Source organism: Nuphar pumila, chromosome 6 (assembly GCF_984573655.1).
Source record: "Nuphar pumila chromosome 6, dmNupPumi1.hap1.1, whole genome shotgun sequence".
NCBI classification, from domain to species: domain Eukaryota; kingdom Viridiplantae; phylum Streptophyta; class Magnoliopsida; order Nymphaeales; family Nymphaeaceae; genus Nuphar; species Nuphar pumila.
The window spans coordinates 121,921,698-121,945,787 of record NC_143254.1 but is presented as its reverse complement, the minus strand read 5'-3'; the positions used below and the strand labels follow the sequence as shown (position 1 = coordinate 121,945,787).

Here is a 24,090-nt window from a genome sequence, read left to right as displayed (position 1 = left end):
TTACCCAGACCTGATCCAAACCAAACCTTATAGGGTCCGAGCCGAACCAAACCTTATAGGGTCCAAGTATGGTGATAAATAAGAAGACCTGAATATACATGGACCTGGGTACAGTTTGTAAAATTTTATACCAGACCTGGACCCAACCCGAGTTCCGATTAATACCCGCAATTTTTCAATGTAAAATATGGTTTTACCAAGTATGGTTCAGGTCTAGTTCATGTAGTTTTTATCGGGTCCGGGTATGATTTTTCTTATAGTGAACCCGATTAGACCTAGGTCTAGCTAGATCCAATATCATACTAAAAAATTGAGTCCAGATCTGGTTCTACCTGGGTCCAAACTAAACCCGGCCCATTGACACCCCTACCTCTAATTGCACCGTGCCATGCGCTCATGCTCGGCTCCCCGAGCACCAAGATTGCTTACGCTCCCTAAGAATTACAAGAAAACTCAATGCAACCACCAAAGAAAAAATCCAAGAATAATGCCCAAAATTCAATGCAATCACTAAATTCCTCGAATCCAAGAACAAGCCCCAGGCGATTCATGTGGCATGCATGATAACATCACCCAAGCTTCCATGCAATTTTTTGTATTCATCATTCATGTGTTTTACAAGGGAGGGGTAACTGAAATATGTAAACCAGCAAACTATGTAAATTGGTATCCATAAAGATTTTTATAGTTTTTTTCATTATTGTTTTTAAAGTTTTGCGATACGGATAGGATCTAGATACTCCATTTTATCTAAACAAACTCTTAGATCATTTGATTAGGATGTATAATAAAGATCTTTTAAAGCTTGAAAATCAACTGTTCATAATTTGTATAAGTACTCAAGCATAGGAAATCACATCGATTATGATGATCCAATAATCGATTCCATACAAATGTACAAGGCCTAATGCATCAGCAGGGTTAGATTTACAGAAAAAAACTAACTGGTTTAGGTATTCCAGTTTCTCAGTAAGAGAGTAATCACATGAAGCCAACGATTCATATCATATAATCTTATATATCTCACGTGCCAACATAGTAACTTACTATTGGGCAATCACACCATACATGATTATGTGGGCCCCATCCTCATGTAACCTACGCCTTCGTACCTATCGTATCATGGTTAATGTTAAGGCAGGGGTAGTTCGGTGGCATAATTTTAATTCTTTATAACTTTTTCAGGAATTGTCATTTTTGGTTTCTGGTTTGGAAATGTGATTATAAATTTGTTCGAGGAAGTGAATTGCGTGTTTATTTTTCTAATATAAAAATAATGTGTAGAGATAGGGATGGCAATGGACCGGGGCGGGGGACGGGTCTCCACCCCCGCCCCATCTCAAGATTAGAACCTCCATCCCCGCACGGGGATGGATTTTTCGCCTTCATCCCCGTTTCATGTCCTCCCTCCACGGTTCAAATGGAGATGAGGCGGGGCGGGGTCCCATTTCTCGTAGTCTATTCCTTGAAGCCAAACACGCCCTAAGGATTACAAGAAAACTCAATGCAACCACAAATGAAAAATTCCAAGACTAATGCCCTAAATTCAATGCAACCACTAAATTCCTCGAATCCAAGAACAAGCCCCAAGCGATTCATGTGGCATGCATTATAACATCACCCAAGCTTCCATGCAATTTTTTGTATTCATGTGTTGTAACTGAAATATGTAAACCAGCAAACTATCTAAATTGGTATCCATAAAGATTTTTATAGTTTTCTTATTATTGTTTTTAAATTTTTGCGATACCCTTAGGATCTATATACTTGATTTTATCTAAACAAACTCTTAGATCATTCCAATTACTATGTATAAGAAAGATCTTTTAAGGCTTGAAAACCAACTGTTCATAATTTTTATAAGTATTCAAGCATACGAAATCACATCGATTACGATGATCCAATAATCGATTCCATACAAATGTACAAGGCCTAATGCATCTGCAGGGTTAGATTTACAGAAAAAAACTAACTGGTTTAGATATTCCAGTTTCCCAGGAAGAGAGTAATCACCAATGCTATTGCTACCGACACACGAAGCCAACGATTCATATCATATCACCTACGCCTTCGTACCTATCGTATCATGGTTAAAGTTAAAGTAGGGGTAGTTAGGTGGCATAATTTTAATTCTTTATAACTTTTTGAGGAAATGTCATTTTTAGTTTCTGGTTTGGAAATGTGATTATAAATTTGTTCGAGGAAGTGAATTGCGTGTTTATTTTTCTAATATAAAAATAATGTGTAGAGAATATAGATTTCGATTAAATTGTTTTTCATCAAGTGAGTTTCCAAAAAATACGTCATGTTTACGTTAACCCTAACCCTGCTACACTGAAATTAGGGGTCGGCATCCTTCCGGCCTGACCCAAGACCGTTTAGAGCTCGGCCCACTCGACTCATCTCATTTACTAACGGGCCAGACTTTGGCTCGGATCTTAACGGGCTCGAGTTTAAAGAGCAGGTCATGATAGCGTCCAATGGGTCAATACGAAGCGGGTTGCGTTGGGGCCTAACCTGGCTAAAACCCAACCAATTAAGTAAATAATAAATAATTAACAAGTTGTCATATACCCAACTAATTATCTTTTTTAGTTTTTTTTCCAAATTAATATAACTAATTAAGTATATAATAATAGTTACTAAGTTGCTATGTAATTTATTATTTTTTTAAATTTTATATTATTAATAACTAATAAATAGCTCAAACCTGTCCAACTGTCAGGTAGCTCGCGAGCCAAACCGACCCAGCCCATGTAATTAATGGGCTGGGTTTCGTTCTGGTAGCTAAAGGGTCTAAGTCTAAAATCTTAACCCAAACCCGTCCCATGGCTAGCCGGGTAGGCTTGGCCCGTTGCCCAACCCTAATTGAAATCAAATAACCAGTAACTTGTCGGTCGCTCCCGTCACAGGAGCATGGTTAAAATGAAGCAACGAAAGCGAGTACGCATGCAATACGAAGGGAGATGAGCTGGGGGCGCTGATTCTTTTTTTTTTTTAATCATTTTATAGAGGTGAGAAAAAAAAGATGAAAACATGCTGGGTAATTTCGGGAAATGTGACATTTGAAAGGTTCCCATAAATCCAGGGATCCCCAGCAAGGGTCCGCTTCACGTGAAGCCGTTCCCCACCCTCCTCCTACTCCTAGTCCTGGATCCGCGCTACTTCGCCGTCGATTTAACCCAACGGTGGTGGCGAGGAACTCACCCAGCTCCACCACTTCAACTTCGACCTCTCCCTTCTCTTGCTTCAAGAGAGAAAGAGCTGTACCAACGGAGCGGCAATGTTTCACTGAGATTATAACTAGGGTTCCTCTCGCCCCCTGCATTCTATTAATGACGTCGGTGGGCAGCGGTGGCGCTCCGTTCCCGTAGCGTCTGAGGGGATGGAGGCGAGCGGCTGCGGGGGTCTTTCTGCGTCTTCTTTCGGCCTGAGGCTCAAGCGGTTCGGCCCGCCGGCGCCGCTGGGCGTTAGCTTCCCGAGCGGCTACGTCTCTCTCCGGACGAACCGCTCGGGCTTTGCCGTCTCTGCTAGCCGGAACAGGGCGCAGCCGAACTCGAGGAGCGGCGAGTGCGCGGAGGAGAGCGAGGATCGGGGAGTGTGGGAGGGACCGGCCGTTGCGTCGAAGAGACCGCGGGGAGTAGCTCGCGTCCGGGCCCTGCAGCCCCGGCCATTCACGGCAGCGAGGTACGAATACTTCTGGTTTTTCTTCTTCTTTTCCCCCCTTTTTTCCTTCGTACGATGCTTCGTGCATTGTGGCGGCTTCGGTTTTGGTTGGGTTGATTTAGCATTGGATAGGTTTGGGGGAGCCCGGTTTTGATGGAATAAATAACGAGCTGAAGTCTCAGTTTCGGAGGCCCGGAATCGTTTTCATAAGTGGGTTGCGATTCGAAAAGAGTAGCTCTGCTAATGTGGGATTGATATAATGTAAAAAATGAAAATATTGTTTGTTTTGAATCGAGAGTTTAAGAGTAATACACTTAATGATTGGCATTCGACTCGTCCCCTAGAATTATGCACAATACAGAGATTTTCGCTTCACGTGAGTGGTGAAAAATGCCTAGAGTTGGCATTGATATTTGATGGTTGGTTGGTGTAACCATGGTATCATAGCCGGGGCCCTCTTGTTTGAGTCCGACCTAAAGTACAGGGAAGATGGACCATGAGTTTCTCTATCATTTCTTGAATTAGCGAGCGTTTGTAAGAACTGAATTCTTTTGGTTATCATGCCTTCTCTTTAACCATTCGGACGTAGATTTCGATTAATACCTGTTTGCGTTAACAGGGTCGAAAAACTTTTGGTTGGTATTTACTTTCTTTCTTTCCTGAAAGATTTGGAAAATTTCATCTGGAAGAGCTCCAAATTGTTGTTGTCGTCGTTGTCATTATTGCGTTATGGATCGATTGACATGGCAAATTGCCACTTATAAGCTTTTGGGATATAAGCATTCTACCTTATTTACATATTGGGACATAAACTTGTCTCGCCAACGAATATTCTGTCTTTTGTTTTTTAAATAGTTTCAGAGCTATCCGGTGTTGATTTATTTGATTGTTATTTGTTTATATATGGTCAGAAAGAAGGGTAACATAGAAATAATTCTTCTTTTTTGTCTGGATCACCGCTCTTAATAGATCTTATTCCTTTATGCCCGAAATTTCTTGGAGGACAGCCTTCTGTATATACATCGGAAGGGTGCTTTCTTCGTCCTCTCATGTTGTCCAATGCTTTTTCGGCTTACAGTTTAACTGTCACCATTGCTCAAACATAATGCAGTATTTATTTATTTTCTAGAACAATGATGAATATTACTTGCAACTGTTGGCAGTGTTGTCTTTGTTACTGTTACTGCAGTTGTTTTTTAAAATGGGTTTGTAGTGACATACATAATATCAATGAATACACACACAAATATATGTATGTATGCATGCATGCATGGGTATCAAATGTTAGTATGTGTGTCAAATACACATGTTCTACCCACCTTTTTCTATATGGTCTTTTTCTTGCATTGTCTAAATTCTAGAGGATATCAAGCTTCATTTTTTGTGCGAGACTTTTTGGGTTTTGCATTTGAGATATTATTTAGCTTCCTTCTTGTGTTAATGTATTTGGAAATTTTATACTTTTTTTATTTATAATTCATTTACTTAATTCTCTTTCTTTATATTGCAGACCTAGAGATGCCTCCGTGCAAGATGAGTTCTTTCCTCGCTGTAGTCCTAAAAACTCTGCTCCACAATCTCGTGATACTCCACCTCAAAGGGGTCAGATTCCCACCTATGAAGTATTATTATTGATTTTTGCGAAGTCTTGAATTCACAATTTTTTTTTGCGAGAGATTTAAGGGAATATTATTATTGTTTTTTTTCCATCTTTGTTCTTTAGTTAATGATTGATGATTTCCAATTGTCCTAATTTCTGGTTCATTTCTCTTACATTTTTTCTGGTAATTTACATGCCTATAGACCTTTTAATGCCTGCAAGCTATATATTTCTTGGAAAAAGAATTGGATTACAATTGCAAAATTTCCTATTCTTGATTATTATATTTTTTGCGATGTCAATCAACATATCATATTATACTATCTTAGTTTGCATATATAGTTTGTTTTTCTTTATACTGTATGATTTATGGTTTTTTGTCTCCTTCCTAACTTGCTCATTCTTGTGAAATCATTTGACCTAATAAACTTGATGCAGACACTGGTATTGCTAGCGAGAAGGACTGGGGGATCAATTTGTTAAATGAAAATGTAAATGAATCAGGCACCAATGAAGACGGTAGCATTTGGTACCATGAAAGTGGGAAAGATCTTGGTGAAAATGGATATAGGTGCCGTTGGGCTATCATGGGTGGTCGCAGCCAGGATGGCTTTTCAGAATGGAGAGAAACGGTAAGGATAAATGATGTCTTTTCAATTTTCTGTTGGGTGTCTCCTTGGGTTTTTCAATGTGGTTGCCTGGGAATTGTGAGGAATGAGTTTTACAACATGAAACCATTTGTTTTGAGATTTTAAATTTATGTATGTGCTGCATTTTGTCACTAACATATGTCATCATCCTGAAGAAATGATCTTAGGGGCAGAGACTATTGAGATCTTTGAGTTGTAAGTTTTCTTAAACTTTTAATGATTTAGATAATCATCATTTTCATGTACCCCCTACTAAAAGTATAATCAACTGTATAGTATATTCTGTTTCTTTTCTTAATGAATAATTACTATCTTTATATCAAGAGGCAGATTATTTTTCCACATGATCAAACTTTTGAATCGACTAGACCATATTGAGCCAATTGATGATGAAGGCACCAAGTACAATCTTTGGTATTTTTCATGAAAAATGAGGGTTTTGGGAGTTTTGAGGTTCTTGGTGGTTTCATAGGCTTCATTTAGGTGTTTTTGGTCCCTAAAGAGGTAAATAATCAAAGGTATTGACAAAAGCAGTCTGCCTTAATATTTTAATGCATTGAAAGTGTAACGACCCCAACTCATCCCCATTGAAAAGTGACATTTTTTTTCTTTTTTTTTTTAAACAATTGCAGAAACCAAAACCCAAGGATCCGGAGCCTCACAGACTTGACAACATTCCAAACCACTAGGGATCTTTACATTGAACCATCCAATCAAAACAACTAACTTTATTAATCAATAATCAAAGTTTGAGAAAAGAATTAAATTAAAGCATAAAAACCTAGAGCCACACTATCCAAGAATATCAGAAGTGAGTCACGCAATCTCGTAGGCTCTCTGATGCAGTCATCCTCATCACTGAGCTCCAGGTCCTGTGAAAAACATACGAAGTACTGGGTAAGAATAAAAGATTATTTGTACGAATTCCTCTAAAAGTCCAAATAGGTAAGAAAAAACATAAATCAAATTAATGCAAGTATTCAAAGAAAATATAACAGCAGCAATCTCAATAAACCATTTACTATTCAAGCATTTGAAAGCTGTTATTATGCAATAATAACAATTTCTCACATGAAACATAAACAAGTAAGAATGCATGAACTAATGCAAAACAATAAATATGCATGATTCCAATGCACATGCATGAATAATTTATTAAGTTATTATTAGAGTTTTCTTTTGCATGCATATCACTATTAAATGCACACAAGTTTAGTTTTACTTTTCATTAAAACCCGCAGATACTCAAAACGGGCACCACAATTCTCGAAGTCCAAGATAGGTTTCCAGTTGTAGCTTAACACACAATTTGTATTTTATTACTGGGTTTTACAGTCGTTCCTCGACCGATGTCAGGTATCAACACCATCAATCAGAATATTAGAAATCAACATCTAATGTCAGGACATCAGGGAAATCAACATTCACTGATGCCACTTTCTTAGTATACCAATAACAACGACTGTGTCACAACACCACCTTCAGGCAAAGTGACTGAAAACTCTCTAAAATCCTGGCCGGGAGGCGAACCCCTTATCGAGTTTAGGGGCACAATTGCACACAGAGTTTTAGTATCATCACGGTTTCTCCAAAACCGCCATCAAGGATTCCCACACTGTGAAATGAACATTTAGGAAGAAAAACGTTAATTACACTGTATGTTTCTTTTATCTATTTTTATAGTAAAAGTCAAATTCTTTAACAAAAGAATAGTTTTGCAAATCAACATGCAAAACACTACACTGGACTTGACCCGCTACAAATTAACAGTGCAATTAATTTAGAAAACCAATAATTTCAAAAGTGAATTTTGCAATACATAACACTAATCTTGGAGCTGCACATGCTCCTGGTCCACATGACATGCTCACACACAACTATTGAAACATGTCCATAATGCACATTCATTCACACACAATCAAGAATGTACATATAAACCAAATTGCATGTACATATGAACAATTGCTTGCAACATGCATTTTTCTTTCATGATTCATCTCATGTATAACATCCAAACACGTATATGATCATGTTAATACCACATCAAAATAACTTTAGAAATAACGTGTTCATGTTATGCATATTTATGCCAACACGATATTCAATTGCATGAGCATACATAACCACTAAACATGGTTGCCACTCACATGAGCATATATATATATATATATATATTCGCATCATACTGCATGAGATAAATAACAAAGCTATCTTTCTGGATAAAAACCCTGGTTCATACATAACCAAAAGAATCCTATTCTTAACATAGTAAAAGCAGTCAGATTTAACAATTTACTAAAATCGAATTAAATTTATAAACAAGGTCCCAAATTTAGATAATTAACAAGAATTTAGCTTTAACATTCCGGATTACAAATCATTTAACAAAAATCCAGAACTAAGTAACCCAATTCTAGGTTTAGACACGTTTAAATTAAGCTTAACTCACTTGATCAAACTTAGATTTAATTAATTATGTCCAGATTTAAACCTACTTTCAAATTAAGCTTAAACTCACTTAATCAAACTCAGATTTAATTAATTCTGTCCAGATTTTAGTCCACTTTTAAGTTACCGATTTGAAGCCTGTACAATATAAACCTAAAATCAGACATTCAGTTTTAAGGCAAACCAAGAAATTAGCTTCATAATGGTGAAAAAAAACCGGATTTTATCTATCTATCAAAAATCAGATTTGACCAATTAAGTAGAACTCAATTTTTTTTCTAAAGCCAAACTTAGCAATCAAATAAAAACTCAGATTTTTATTAACTCTAAAACCAGATTTAACAATCTGAGATTTTTAAATATTAACCACAATAAAGAATCTCCAAAACACAAGGTGGAAACAGTTCTTTATCTATATATATATTTCCAAACCTACCAAAAATATGACATCCTGGTTTCTGTTATGGGTCAGTCCAAACCCAACGCGAGTCTGGGTTTTGAACAGATCCTGGAGTTCGAATCATACCCCGCAAGAAAATCAGTCCAATCTGATTCTTAGGTTCAGTCGGACATGAACCCTCAAAACTGATTTGAAGTTCAGTCCAAGAAAACCAAATGCGGACCCTCAACCAGCAGGGCGTATTGGATCAGAACTCGGTACTTGAACCACTAGCAAAATCGATGTATAATCAATCCAAAGTTCCAAACTGCACATGCACCATCCATAAAAGAATCGATGCACGAACAAATCGAAACTCTGAACATGCTTCCTTAATAGAAACGATGCATGATAAAAATAAAAAACTGCATATGCATTTAAATCTGAATATGCTTATCAATCTAAGCTTGTTATTATGTCCATCATGCGATTAATAAAACCAGCTAAGTCAAATCTGTACATACACTTAACAAAAAACCTCAGTGCATGAACACATAAAAACCAAGATCTGAATCATCAGGCTATATCAAATTTGTACATGCACTTAACAATAAACATTAGAATGCATACAGATTTTTAAACTCCCAGATTTATGATTCCCAAAACCAAGCATACATATTGATCTTTATTAAACTGAACATCCAACCAAGAAAAACGCAGATTCAAATAACTGAACGTCAAACCAAAAATGCAGTTGTAAAATAAACTGAACTGCAATTAGGAAAAAATGCAGATTAAGTTAAAGCCTGATAAACCCAATCTAAAAAAAAAATCTGGTTTAATTTACATTCATCACTAATAAAGATTTATATTTAAGGCCTATTAAACCTAATCAAAGAATCTGTATACGAACCATCACATAAATATGACTTAAACTGTCTCTCCCTGTTCGAATCAAAAGCGGAACCCGTACATTCGATTAGAGATGGAAAAGAGTAGAAAAATTCGTCGGATGCCCGAAACGGAAGGAAATCCTTCTCCTTCTTTCCTTCCCCTTTTTCCTTTCTCTCTTTCTCTCTTTTCCTCTCTTTCTTTCCCCCTTCTATTTTTTTTTGTGTTAAATAATGGTTGGGCTCCTCTAGAGGGTGACGCCCCTCTAGAGTCCCCATATGGCTTGGAGATAGAGTTCTACCAGTGTAGAACTCTATCTCTAACTCCTTTTTCGCTTTTTAACAAATTTGTTACTTTATTGTTTTTACTTTTTTTTTAAGTTTAACTACATGTGGGCTCTTCTAGAGGGTGACGCCCCCCTCTAGAATCCCTACATAATAGGTAGAGTTCCACAAATGTAGAACTCTGCCATATCCAAAATAAAATTTCAGAAGTTATTAATTTTTAATATTTAATAATTATTTATTAAATAATAAATTTCCAGAATGTTCCAGAGGGCATCTCTGTTAAAATTAGTATAGATTTTGTGTAAATACATATATACATATATATATATATATATATTTATATTTATATATAGGCTATATTTTATACTTTTCTTTTTTTTTTAGTTTTTCTTTTCTTTATGTATTTTCTTTTCTTTCTTTTTAGGGTTGACCAGCCGTTGGACTAGCTCCAACGAATCTATTTAGAGTCGTTGGAGCTGGCCCAACGGCTGTCCAGCCCCCCTCTCTTGTTTATAAATAGGGGATAAATCCCCTTGTACACTCAAGCTTTTTGTAAAGCTCTCTCCCTCTCTCTCTCCATAATATATTTTTCTTATGCCTTTGTGCATTTGTGCCCATTTGTGAGTGTTATTTTGTGCCTTTGTGCGCATATTTTTCATTGTGAATATAGTGGGTTAATTAAGTCGTCTTTTGACTTGATCTTCTTGAAGATATTTTCACAATCTCCACCCTCTTAGAGTCTTTTTAATTTCGAATTTCATTCAATTTAACTTATATATTGAATTAAAAATTTTAAATTAGTTGGACTTGGATTTTGGATCTAGATTTAGATTCAAGATCCAAATCCATATCCAATATCCATATGGATCTCAAACTGGATCAGATCCTAATTAATATGGGTCTTGGACTGGGTTCAGATCCATATTAACTTGGATCAAACAGATCGTATCCAATCCAGAACCGGTTACATCGAGGCAGGTCATTTTTGAAAAAATGTTGATTTTCGGGCCAACTATAGCCCGGATTCAGAAAAACAAAATATCAATGTTTTCAGAATTTCGAGATGCATCTAATGATATATTATCTTAATTTCGCCTTTGAATTTCTCTTGAATTTAACCCAAATTTCACTGGATTTTAAAGGTCAAAAATAAAAAGTTTTACCAAATCTTAATTGGCTTGTTTAGGTATTGTCAATGGGTCCTGGGCCAAGCTCAAACTCAACTGACTCCACCTAAAATCGAGGATTTCTATAGACTTTCAAAGTACATATTCATTTTTTTCCAAAAATCTCAGAATCTATAACGAAGGAAAAGTACATGATATTACAGAAAGTGGAAATGAATAAAAGATGGAGAAAAAGAAAAGTCATTTGGTCATGCCTCATGCGAAACTGTCCGGGCACCACTTTAACAAGCATATGTTGATTGGGGACAAAATGAATGGTTATTTTCATATTTGTTCCAATTCCCAAGGTTGAAGCATTAAATCAGTCAACTAGCTGGGCCCCCTGCATTGGTCATTTGAATTGGCATGCTTTAGGGCTGTTTGGCTGACACTCAAAACGGTGTTATTGGAACCAATTTTTCCCATAACACCATTTTGAGGATGTTTGGTTTTCAATTTTTTCAAAATGACATTATCAAAATGTCGTTTTGAGACCCAAAAATAAACTTTTGAAAAAACAACTCAAAGTCGTTTTCTAAAATGACTTTATCTTGTTGGGCAGCCCCCTTTTTTTCCTTCCTCCCCTCTTGTTCATTCCCCTCATTGTACACCTTCTGCTCAGCCATGACCATGACCAGCAACCTCCTCACCTCCCATGGCAACCCACCACCCCCCACATACTTCCACTCGTCCTTCTCCTCTGCTAGTGTTGTATCGTATTGTATCATACGATACCCTATAATACATATCGTTACTTTTGGGTTTTGCGATACGATACACACTCGTATTGCAATATGAGTGTGTATCGTACCCATATCGGGTGTATCATACGATACAGGGTGTTTCAACACACTTTAAAAAGGTTGAAATTTACTTTTTTTTCATTTTTTTAACTACCTTTTGAGGGCCGACTTCTCCATTTATCTAGATGCCATTAGAAGTGTATTTCCACTGTTTTTTCACTCAAAGAACTGGGTTAAGGTAAAAAAATACATTTCCACCATTTTTTCACTCAAGAAAATGGGTTAAGGTACAATTTTTTTATTATGAGTAAAATTACAAAGCTACTCTCCTAAAATTGTTTGCCTCGGGGTTGTTGCCCCCATACACCCCTCGAAAAAAATTAAAGATTTATATCAAGGTAGAAATCAGACTCCACACTCCTCCAACAAAGATGACATATGATGATCCAAGATGGTAATGGGGCACTCAAGTAATGAGTGAACACCGATTGCCATAATATTTTTGTTTATGTAATATGAAAGTATGAGTCTTGTGACATGTTCGTAATTGCAAGATATTTAATATTTTGCATTGTTCTTGTGAGATAATTAATGTTTGATAATGTCTTATGCAGCTGATAGAGACATAAACGCTTCATATGTGATTTTATGGATGTATTTTGTGCAATTCATCATTGTTTCATGTGATAATTTAATTAGAATTTTTGCTAATTTTTTGAAATTTTTTTAATTAAAAATTTATGATATTTTACGATACGATACGATCTTAATTTGGGCCTGACCGATATGGGTAACGATACGATACAACCTTGTCCTCTACATAGGCCTTCACCCTTGTCTCCATGTGCTCCTACCGTGCTCACCACCATTCACCTTTCCCTCATCCATGCCATCATTTCCCCTCATTCCTCCCTCTATAAATTGTAGACAGCCCCTTCAGGCAGGCAGTATAATGGTCATGCCCACCCCCACCACTACCACAATGCTGAGTGGGAGCTGCAGTCCGATCAGATGGTTCCACCGGAAAGGGTTTAGGTGTCTGCTGATGACGATCCTTTTGGTGACTTTGATGGTAGAGAAATTGGAGGGGGCAGTGGGAGGGCACCGTGGTGGGTGACGAAGGCAGAGGCAGAAGAGGGAGGAGAGAGGTGGGGTGAGGAAATTGGGGACTTGAGAAGATGGCTGTGAGTGGCATTGAGGATGTGAGACGATAGGAGGGGGATTTTCCAGCATTTTTCTGGTGGGGAGGAGGAGGTGAAAAGAAGTGTTTCTCTGGTTACGGGTCATGGATCTGGAGATCCAGACCCGTGACATCCACTTCTCATTAATGGCATTGTGTAATATAAGTTATTGTAATGAGGGTATTTTAGTACCCTAATTTTGTAATCACATGTTAATATAAAGGAGTATACACAGCAACCGACCCTAATACAACAGGGTATCGGTTTCTCCCAACTTCTCTCTCCCTTTCTCTATCTCTCTCTCTGTTTCTCAGCTCTCACGCGTGGAAGGACTTGGACATTGAAAATCTGACATGGTATCAGAGCCACGCTTCAGTTGAAACTGTAATCGATCTCAAAGGTAAGTCTGAAAGATCTATCCCTTCTCGATTTCTTCTTCTAAGTCAAGAAAATATTCTTCTTCTGTCATCTTATCTCATCTGATTTTTTTTGGTTCACGACTGACCCATCCCATTCTTTTCTTCTTAATCAGACCTGATATCATTCAGATCTGACGATTATCAGATCTGACTTCTTCTCCCTACAGTTTCCTTTCTGTCTCTTGAACTTGATCAGATCTGACGTTAATCAGATCTGATCAAACCATCTCCCTACCTAATCTAAGTCAACTCAGAGAGGACTGAGTGACTCAGCCCAGATTTTCGACCCAAATCTTTTGTTGAAAATACCTTTTCTTCATTCCTCATTCTGTCACTAACATACCCAGTTTATCGCTCTGGATAGCAGCGTGATCTAATCACGCAAGGCCCTATTTTGATTCAGCTGCATCCTTGATCAGATCTGATCAAGCCGATACACTCTCATTTCTTCTATTTTACCTCTTTTAGCTTGAAAGCATTGCGTCAATACATAGTAGGAATTCATATTCACAAATTTTTTTGGGTGATTTTCATACCCAATATTCCATTTCATATACAAATCAGAAATATGATAGATATTCAATTTCTGTTTCAAATCAGCAATGTGAATTAGTTTCTGCAATCTGATAGCCATTGATCTGAATTAGTTTCTGCAAAAAAAAAAATTTACAGAAACTGTAGGCGTAGGCAGATTGTGCTGAACACACTCTTAATACTGTGAAACATGGATTCCCTTCCTAGCCAGTCGGTTTGTTCTTCAAGTTTCCTCAGCCAACTCGTGTCTGAAAAATTAAATAATGGTAACTTCTTGACTTGGAAGAGGCAAATCATACCTTTCATTAGGAGTCAGGATCTTTCTGGACATCTGGATGGATCTATTCCAGTTCCTCCTGAGTTCATATCACGAGAAGAAAGGGACAACAAAGGGGAATCTACTACCGTATATGTTAGAAATCCTGAATTTGTGGCTTGGATGAAAAGAGACCAAGCGCTAGTTGCTTATATTACATCTACACTGTCACAAGAGGTACTTGTAGCCATTCTAGATGACTGCACTGCTATGCAACTTTGGAACATACTTGTTCAGACATACTCATAGGTTTCTCAGGCCAGGATTATGTTCCTTAAAAGAGAATTCAAATGTTAAGAAATGATTCCATGACCATCATGGAATATTTGAACAAAATGAAGGTTATCACAGATCAACTAGCAGTTGTTGGAAGTACAATTACTGATAAAGATTTGGTACAACAAACCCTCAGTGGATTGGGACACGACTATCATATGATTGTCACTTCCCTGTTATGTTTACCTGAGCTGCCCAACTTTGAAGATCTGCGTGCAAAATTGTGACGATATGAGATGAATCTAAAGGGATTTTCTGAAGAATCATCTATGCATACTGGGGCACAAGAAGTTCTTGCTACAGGGGTTACTTATGCACAAGGACGAGAAAGCTATGATATCAAGGGAAAGGGCGCACAAGGGAGAAGTGGTCATGGAGGTCGTGGATTATTGCCTACACCCAACACATATACCAATCCACAAAGACATAGGCCAATTCCTACCTGCTTTCTATGTAATAAAAAGGGGCATATCAAAGCTAACTGCTGGTTCAATCCCCTGAATAAAGGAAAATCAATACAAACTGAAGCAAAAGGAGGCACAGACATTACAAGGACCAACGAAGAAGTAAAGAAGTTATTGTTGTCAGCCTTAGCAGAATTGAATCTGAAACAAAATGAGCAAGGTACTTGGTATGTGGACTCTGACGCAGCGACTCACGTTACTGGTGATGCAGGTAAGCTCCTAAAACTTGTTCCTTACATTGGTAGAAGTAGTATAGTTACTGGAGATGGTTCACACCACTCTGTCTCACATATTGGAAATTCCATTATACCCTTGCCCCAATCTTCCATCAACCTTTCAAAGGTTCTTTATGCTCCTAATATCAAGAAAAACATCGTTTCAATTTTTAAACTTGTTGATGATATCAAAGCCTCAGTTGAATTTACTCCCTCTTCTGTTCTTGTCAAGGATCTTTGCACGAAGGAGACGTTCGCTAGAGGAAAGTGGCAAGGCAATATGTATGTTTTTCAAGAAGATCCTTTAACACATATTCGCTCTGCAGACCCAAACTTGAAGCTCCAATCATCGTTGCCTTCTGAAAATCCTACCTGCGTTTTTTGTCTCTGAAATCAATAAGCCAAACTTTGGCATGGTCGTCTAGGTCACTGCAGTAGTAGTTTCATTGAAAAGCTTGTTTCAAATAACCTCATTCCCAAGTCAAGTTTAGGAATAAATGTCAATGACAACAAATGTTCTAGTTGTCTCTTATGTAAGAGTCATGTTTTACCATTTCATTCTATCAATAAAAGAGCTTCAAGACCTTTTGAGACTATCTGTTCTGATGTTTGGGGGCCTGCTCCAGTTGCTTCCATATCTGGAACTAGATATTATCTTTTATTTGTTGACAGTTATTCTCGCTATTCTTGGATATTTTTCATGAAACATAAATCTGAGACTTTCAAGTTGTTCCGTAACTTCCATTCCTTTGTCAAAAACCAATTTTCTGAAAACATCCTAAGTTTCCAATGTGACGGAGGAGGTGAATTCTCTTTCATTGACTTTACTAACTTTCTTCAAAGTAACGGGATAAGAAAAAATGTGTCTTGCCCACACACACCTCAGCAGAATGAGATTGCTGAAAGGAAGCATCGCCATATTGTTGAGAGTGCGATGAGCATGATGCATGACAGTAGTCTTCCGATCACTTTATGGACAGAGGCTTTTCATTCTGCAGTTCATGTGATAAATCGATTGCCCATGACTATTTTGGAAAACAAGTCTCCTTACTTGTCTCTTTTTGGTGTACATCCCAACTACTATGATTTGCATGTGTTTGGTTGTTTATGCTATGTTCATGTTGACAGTTCAAGGAGACATAAGTTTCAGGACAAGGCCCTGAAGTGCAGGTTTGTGGGTTATGCTGATGACTATAAAGGGTACAGGTGCTATGATCCGGTGAGCAAGCGCATCAAAATATCAAGAAATGTCATCTTCGATGAATTGAATTTTGATTATCGATGTACTAGTTCTTCAAAATCAAAACCTAAAGTTGAGACTTATTATTCTTGGTTGAATTATGAACTTCTCTCAGGAGCTAGTGATGTTTGCTCAAATTGCACTCAAAAGGATAAGAAACCTGTGTCTACTGATGGAATGATTGCTCATGAAAATACAAACCCAACTTTGAATCCAGGAAGGTATAAAGGCCTTGTCTACACTCGACGAGAAAGAGAGCCGCCCACCATAGTTAATTCAGACATGGACACATCCTCTACATCCAACATCGTTGATACTAGAAGATCCACACGTTCTCGCCATCCAATTGAAAGGTGGGTCAGTTATGAAAATTTCTCATTAGATTTTCAACTCTTTCTAACAACCTTGAATAAAGAAGATGAACCCACAACGTTCTCTCAAGCATCAAATTTCATAAGATGGATTGAAACAATGAATGAGGAGATGAAAGCTCTACATGAATGTGGTACGTGGGATGTTGTATCAAGACCACCTGACAGAAACGTTGTTGGTTCGAAATGGGTGTACAAAATAAAGTATAAACCAGATGGGACTATAGAGCGATACAAGGCGAGACTTGTAGCCAAAGGTTTTACACAGGAGCAAGGACATGATTATGATGAAACTTTTAGTCCAATGGTGAGGATGGGGACAATCAGAATCATACTTTCTTTAGCTATTGAACACCAATGGACTATTAGCCAACTTGATGTGAAAAATGCTTTTCTTCATGGAGATTTGAGAGAAGAAGTATACATGGAACCCACTGGTTACGCAGAAGGTAATCCTACAAAATATGTCTGCAAACTAAAAAGGGCGATATATGGATTAAAGCAGACATCTCGATCTTGGTTTGACAGCTTTTCTCTTGAAATACAAAAATATGGTTTTAAGAAATCTCTTCTTGACCACTCCTTATTTATATTTAAGAACCAAGACACAATTACTCTGTTGTTGATATATGTGGATGATATCATCATCACTGGTAATTCCAATGAGCACATTGAAGAAGTCAAACATCTCTTGAATCAGAGGTTCAAAATGAAGGACCTTGGCAAACTACGGTACTTTCTTGGAGTTGAAGTCGACAATACCTCTGAAGAAATGACTCTCACTCAACATAAGTATACCATTGATGTTCTCAATAAAGCGGGTATGAAAGACTGCAAGCCCTTAAGCACTCCTAGCGTTCTTCATCAAAGGCTTAGCTCTCAAGACGGAGATCCATTTGATAATCCCACACAGTACCGTAGCATAGTGGATATGTTACAATACCTCACTTTTACTCGCCCTGATATAGTCTACTCGGTGAATCAAGTTTCTCAGTTTATGCATGCACCATGTGAAGGACATATGGAAGCAGTTAAACGGATACTACGATATCTGAAGGGAACGGTTGGGGATGGTCTCATATATAAGCGAAAGACAAATGGGCAAAATGCACATGAGATCACTATTTATTCTGATGCGGACTGGGCGGGAGATCCAGATGAGCGCAGATCAGTATCCGGCTATTGTGTATTTGTTGGGATGAATTTGGTTTCTTGGAGTAGTAAGAAACAAAAGGCTGTTGCTAGATCCAGTACAGAGGCTGAATACAGGTCAATGGCAGCCACCACTGTTGAGGCTACTTGGATTAGACATCTACTGACAGAAGTCGGAGAATCGATATCTCGATCACTTCTTTTGTGTGACAACCAGAGTGCCATCAGTATGTCCTTTAATCCAATCCATCACAGTCGTGTCAAACATATTGAAATAGACCAGCATTTTGTGAGACAAAAGGTAGAAGAGAAAGAGATTGAGCTTGAATTTGTTCGAACTACAGATCAAGTGGCGGATATATTTACAAAAGGATTGACAAAAGACAGATTTTGGATGTTAAAAGGCAAGTTGTTCATGGTTCAAGATCATGCACAACTTGAGGGAGGGTGAAAAGAAGTGTTTTCTTTGGTTACGGGTCATGGATCTGGAGATCCAGACCCGTGACATCCACTTCTCATTAATGGCATTGTGTAATATAAGTTATTGTAATGAGGGTATTTTAGTACCCTAATTTTGTAATCACATGTTAATATAAAGGAGTATACACAACAGCCGACCCTAATACAACAGGGTATCGGTTTCTCCCAACTTCTCTCTCCCTTTCTCTATCTCTCTCTCTGTTTCTCAGCTCTCACGCGTGGAAGGACTTGGACATTGAAAATCTGACAGCAAGGAGCAGAAGTGGGTGAGAAGGGTTTTCCGGTGGGTACATTGGAGAAGAATAGCCAGTCACAATTCTGACATTGTTTTATTAAAAAATATGTTTAACAACCAAACACCTCAAAATACAAAACATAGTTTTCAAAATTTTACTTACAAATACAAGTTTATTAAAAACAATTTTTTTCAAAAACTGTCACCCAAACAGGCCTTTAACATTGGTTGTGAATTGGTCAATTTGCATTGATTTTCATGACAATATTCAGATGCATATCTGTCACTGCTACATGGTCTTTAGCTTAAGCAGAGATGCATGGGTCTTTGCATTTCAATTTGAGATTTTATAGGCATATGTTTGCTGTAGCTCATGTGTGCTTGGGCTTCATTTAAACTGTAATTACCATATGTAAGAAATACTTGAAGTCATGTAGCTTTCAGGTCTGAGGGAAGTGGGATCCTCCGAAAGTGTAGGATACTTGTAAAGCATTCTCGTATTCTAGTACTCTCCTCTGGCTAAGAAAATTGAGTATTGCAGTTTATCGTTTATCCTGTGATATATTGTCAGAAGTGGTGTGAACTTTGTGGGAACACCGATTTCTGGCTTGCTGTTCATCATCAATAGGAAGATGTTTTGGTTACAGCCAAAAACATGTTAAAGTAAAATAAGTTGTCTTACTTTTACATGTTCTGATTTCTGTTTTGATCATTATATTATTCAAAATAAATTGAATTTTCACAAGTTTTACTAAACCTGATTATTCCTAGCAAAACCTGTTTTATTCTGCATGTTTCATCCAGCTCCCTTCTCCAACTTGCACATTGGTCGATTTTGTGAGTCCTATTTCTCCATATATTATTTTGTGGGTGTCAGTCATTTATCTCAGGATGTGTGAATATCATGGTTAATGCATTTAGCTGACTTTCTTAATTCATTTTCAGTGGTGGGAGAAGGGTGACTGGACTGGATACAAAGAGCTAGGTACAAAGAGTTCCTTACTAATGCCAATTCATTATTTGTTGCATCTTGATATCTAAAAAAGTTTGAAGATCTCTGTACTGTGATAAACTCTTTTTGTTACTTTTGTTTTGCCCGTCAAGAAAGCAGTCATGAGCCCATTGTATTGTCCATTATTTGGCTATTTGTAATAAGAAAATGGTTCTCTGACTAAACTGTTGAGTTTTGCAAAGAGTCAAATATGTATTGTAGATGTCGATGACCATTTGAAAGTAATTGTTATTTCCATGCCCTTCTTTTCAGTGTAATGATTCGAGATTAATTGCACATTTTGACTTCTATAATTTCTCATGATTGAACACTGTTATCCATACAAGTTGAATTTAACTTTTTATATTGAGCAATTTTTTATTTTTATAGGTGTGGAGAAATCTGGAAAGAATGCAGAAGGTGATTCATGGTGGGAAACTTGGAAGGAAGTTCTTTACCAGGATAAATGGAGGTAGCTTAATGTCTCATTTCCTGTTGTGATATGATTATTACTTTCAAACTCTTTTAGTTGTTGGGTTACATTTTCAGATTACTTGCTAATTGTTGATGTAACATGGGTACTTTTGCTAGGCCCCTGTGCCAGTGTCTTACACATACTATATACTTGTCAAACATTATTTGTTAGTTAACTATATATTTTTGACATGGTTTAGACTTCTGGTTAGTAATAGGCAGTCTATAACTCCATATCTAGCCCATTTTGTAAAACCTAGCAACATTAATGCACACACACAACACACACATATATGTATATATATGGATAAGTCTAGTGCGGATGTGCATACAGAAGCAATGAGTTGAAACTCATAGGTGCAAGTTGTTTTAACTCAATCTGGCCCTACCGATGTGTTTAGCATAGTCAATTTGTTAGAGATCAACCCTTGGATCACATTTTTTTGACAAAAAAATACCATTTTTTAATCTGTGAAAAATTAGAGCATTTATGACCATTGATTTTTTAATCACCAAAAAACCTGTAAATACACTGAATTTCTGTGATTCAAAAGTTGATCCCTACCAAACAAACCATGTAGATCATATATATAAGGTTAGATTCACATACAAGAACACAAGCAATAAGATATTGCTTATCTCAACTCGTTGATATCGTATGCACATCCGCACGAGAGACTTTAGGTCCAGCGCATGAACCGTGCAAACGGTCCAGCATTATGCATTATCTGGACCTCCACCCTCGAGTCTCTCTCTCTCTGTAATATCGCGTATTTTTCACACTTAGTCATTTTGAGATTTTTCGAAAATTTGGCCAAGTATAGAAGAAAAATCGGTAGATTCTCGATTTTAGGCTGATGCTTTTGAGTCTGGGCCTGGCCCAGGTCTCATCGACAAGGCCTAAATGAGCCACTTTAAACGTGAGAAAAAGTTTTATTTTCAATCTTTAAATTTAAGCGAAATTCGAGCGAAGTTTAGGTTATTTTCAGACAAATTTCAGAAGCGAAATTCGAGTTATATATCGTTGGATGTGTCTCAAAATTCTTAGTGTAACGATATTTTATTTTTCCTGGATTCGGGTTACGGTTTGCCCGAAAATCACATTTTTCTAAAAAAGGACCGCTTCGATGGGTTTGATCTGGATTTGGATCGGACTGGATCCAATGGATTTGATCCAAATTAATATGGATTTGGACTCTATCCAAGACCCATATTAATCTAGATTTGATTCAGCCCTAGACTCATTTGGTTTTTTGAAGATGGGTTTGGATCCAAATCCATGCCCAATGAATTTTCGACTTTAAATTCATTAGATACATTTAAATTGAAGTTCATTAATGTAAAACCTAGGAAAAAATCGTTTGGATCCGGGCCAGATCCGGATATGACCCGGGCCAGATCCGGATATGACCCGGGCCAGATCCGGATCTGACCCGGGTGATGAGTCGGCTGCGTGCTTTTAAAAGCATGCAGCGGTGAAGGGGGGAGGTTCTCGAAACCTCCTTCCCCCTCTCGCTCTCTCGTCTCTCAGTCTCTGCACTCTCTCCCCCTGACCGCCTCCCTCTTGCTTATAAAGTGAAGCGAGGAGGGGAGGGGTTTCGATACAAAACCCTCTCCCCCTCTGTCACTCTCTCGTTCTCACTCTCGCCCGATGCCCTCTCTCTCTCGCTCGCCTGCCAACGCCGTCGCCGCCGAGCTCTTTCGGCGACCCCCAGGTACGCATCCACCTCCCCTCTTCTTTTCTTTTCCTTCCGCCTCCTCTTCCTCTTCTTCTTCTCCGTAAGGGGTCGACCGCCAGGGGGCAGAGCCCCCTGTCGTCGCCTCTCATCGGCAGGGGGTTACCCCCTGCCTTTCTCTTGGGATCGACCGACAGGGCGACGGAGCCCCTGTCATCGCATCTCGTCGGCAGGGGGGTTACCCCCCTGCCTTCCTTTTGGGGTCGACTGATAGGGGGGCTGAGCCCCTGTCGTCGCCCCTCGTTGGCAGGGGGACTCCCCCTGCCTCTCTCTTTGGGTCGACTGACAGGGAGGCAAAGCCCCCTGTCGTCGGCAGGGGGACTCCCCCCTTGCCTCTCTCTCTGGGTCTTCCAGGAGGGTGGTGCCGAGCACCCCTCCTCGCCTGTCTCCCTCTCTTTTTCTCAATTGGGTGGGCAGGGGTCGAGACCTTGCCACCTCCCTGCACCCCCGTTGTTTAGGGGAGGGGCCAAGCCCCCTCCCTGCTCCCTTTTCTCGGGCGTCAGGCAGGGGCTTTGCCCCCTGCTTGTTTACGTGTTCGACAGGCATGGGCCAAGCCTCTGCCTCTTTACGTATTCGGCAGGCAGGGGCGAAGCCTCTTGCCTCCCCCTTTTATGCTAACGGGTAGGGGCTTGCCCCCTGCCTCTTTGCTCTTTCGGCAGGCAGGGCGAAGCCTCGACCTCCCTCGTTGCCTTCTTCAGGCAGGGGTGCAACCTCTGCTTCCTCGTAATTTGCTAACAGCAGGTTAGCAGGGGCTCACAGCCCCCTGCCTCTACTTCTTGCGCTATAGCAAGTGCGCAAGGGCACGATGCCTCTGCCTCTACTTCCTTCGCGTTAGGTCAGCGGCAGTGCCTCCGACCTCTTGTTTTTTGTGTTAGCTTGCTAAGACTGTCGCTTTTCCAGCTCGTACAACGGATTCTGCTCGCGCTTTGCGACCCGAGCCGTCAATCGCTTACACGTGCAGACGCCAGCAAGCTCGCAACCCCCTCGAGGTAGGGGAAGATTGCACGGAAGACTTGGACAATTGAATTGAGTTCAATTAACTAAAAAGGGCAATTTAATAAATATATATGCATATATATATATATATATATATATATATATATATATATATATATATATATATATATATATTTATACGAGTACACATCTAACTCAAGGACGCAGAGTCACGATCTTTGTCCTTCACTTTCGGTCGTGTTTTCCTTTTGCCGCCGTGCATTGCGTTTAGGCTTCGCTTACGCACTCCTGCTTTCGATCTTTTCTGTGTCGTCGTGCTTTGCGCCTAGGCTTTGTGTTTGCACTCCTGCTTACAATCTTTACCTTGCCGTTGCGTTTTGCACTCACGCACTTGCTTTTGCATATATGTTGTTACTGCCTTGCCATTGCAGATGATACTCAGGTTCTCGCTCATTGCATGCGCTTTAGAGGCATCCTTGTGGAGGATGCAAGGGGCATTTACCGCTCTCTCTCTCTTGCGATAAGAGTTGAGTCGAGAGCTTGGCGATACATCTTCGTCTAAGGAGAGGGATACCTCGCAAGGATCCTGGCTCTTCGAGTACGTAGTCCTGTAAAGTTGACTTGAGAATTTAGAGAGCTGCGCAAAAGCATCAAAGACTGCCCAAATCAAAGCATTTGGAAGGAAGTGATTGGCTGATTCTGTTCGTCTTTTCGACATATCTCGGGTAACCCCGAATTGGGGCTCGAGCGAACTTCTTAGTGGGGTTCTGTTGAGAAACCCGTATCTCGTCTATCGAGGCCGGTATCGAGTCATGCGAGGCATGTAGATTCCTCGATAGTGGATGAGATTCGATAAAATCACATGCCAGATGTTGACACAAGTTGTTGGCGGTTTCAAAAGATAAAGAATGCAAAGTAAAGTTTGAGAAACATTATATCTTTGTGAAACACTTCTGTTGAGGTTCTTATTGAGGAACTATACCCCTTTCATCCTAGACTACTTGTAGTCGTGCGCTACACGCTAGTACTGCGATGATCAGATAAGACGGTCGTGCGACCTCGAATAGTGCTAAATGCACAATGCTGTAATCACATAAAATAATGACTATTAGCCTTCACAAGCAAGATGCTCGAGTGGTTTAAAGACCACAACATAAAATGGGTCGTTAGTTAAGAAACACTTGACACACCCATTCGCTTCTTGTTGTCTGTCAAGGGA

The 24,090-nt window shown here is 38.9% G+C and overlaps 1 protein-coding gene across 1 annotated transcript in view; it reads left to right on the top strand.

Annotated features, from left to right (window-relative positions):
* Positions 1-3,172: 3,172 nt before the first annotated feature.
* The window catches only part of LOC149835986 (protein EARLY STARVATION 1, chloroplastic-like), a 47,618-nt gene continuing 26,700 nt past the window's right edge, over positions 3,173-24,090 (top strand). Inside the window, exons 1-5 of the mRNA XM_090008889.1 lie at positions 3,173-3,687; positions 5,177-5,268; positions 5,705-5,898; positions 19,659-19,698; positions 20,095-20,176. Of these exons, the coding sequence (XP_089865015.1) occupies positions 3,386-3,687; positions 5,177-5,268; positions 5,705-5,898; positions 19,659-19,698; positions 20,095-20,176 (710 nt within the window). The 5' untranslated portion in view covers positions 3,173-3,385. The remainder of the gene's footprint in view (positions 3,688-5,176; positions 5,269-5,704; positions 5,899-19,658; positions 19,699-20,094; positions 20,177-24,090) is intronic.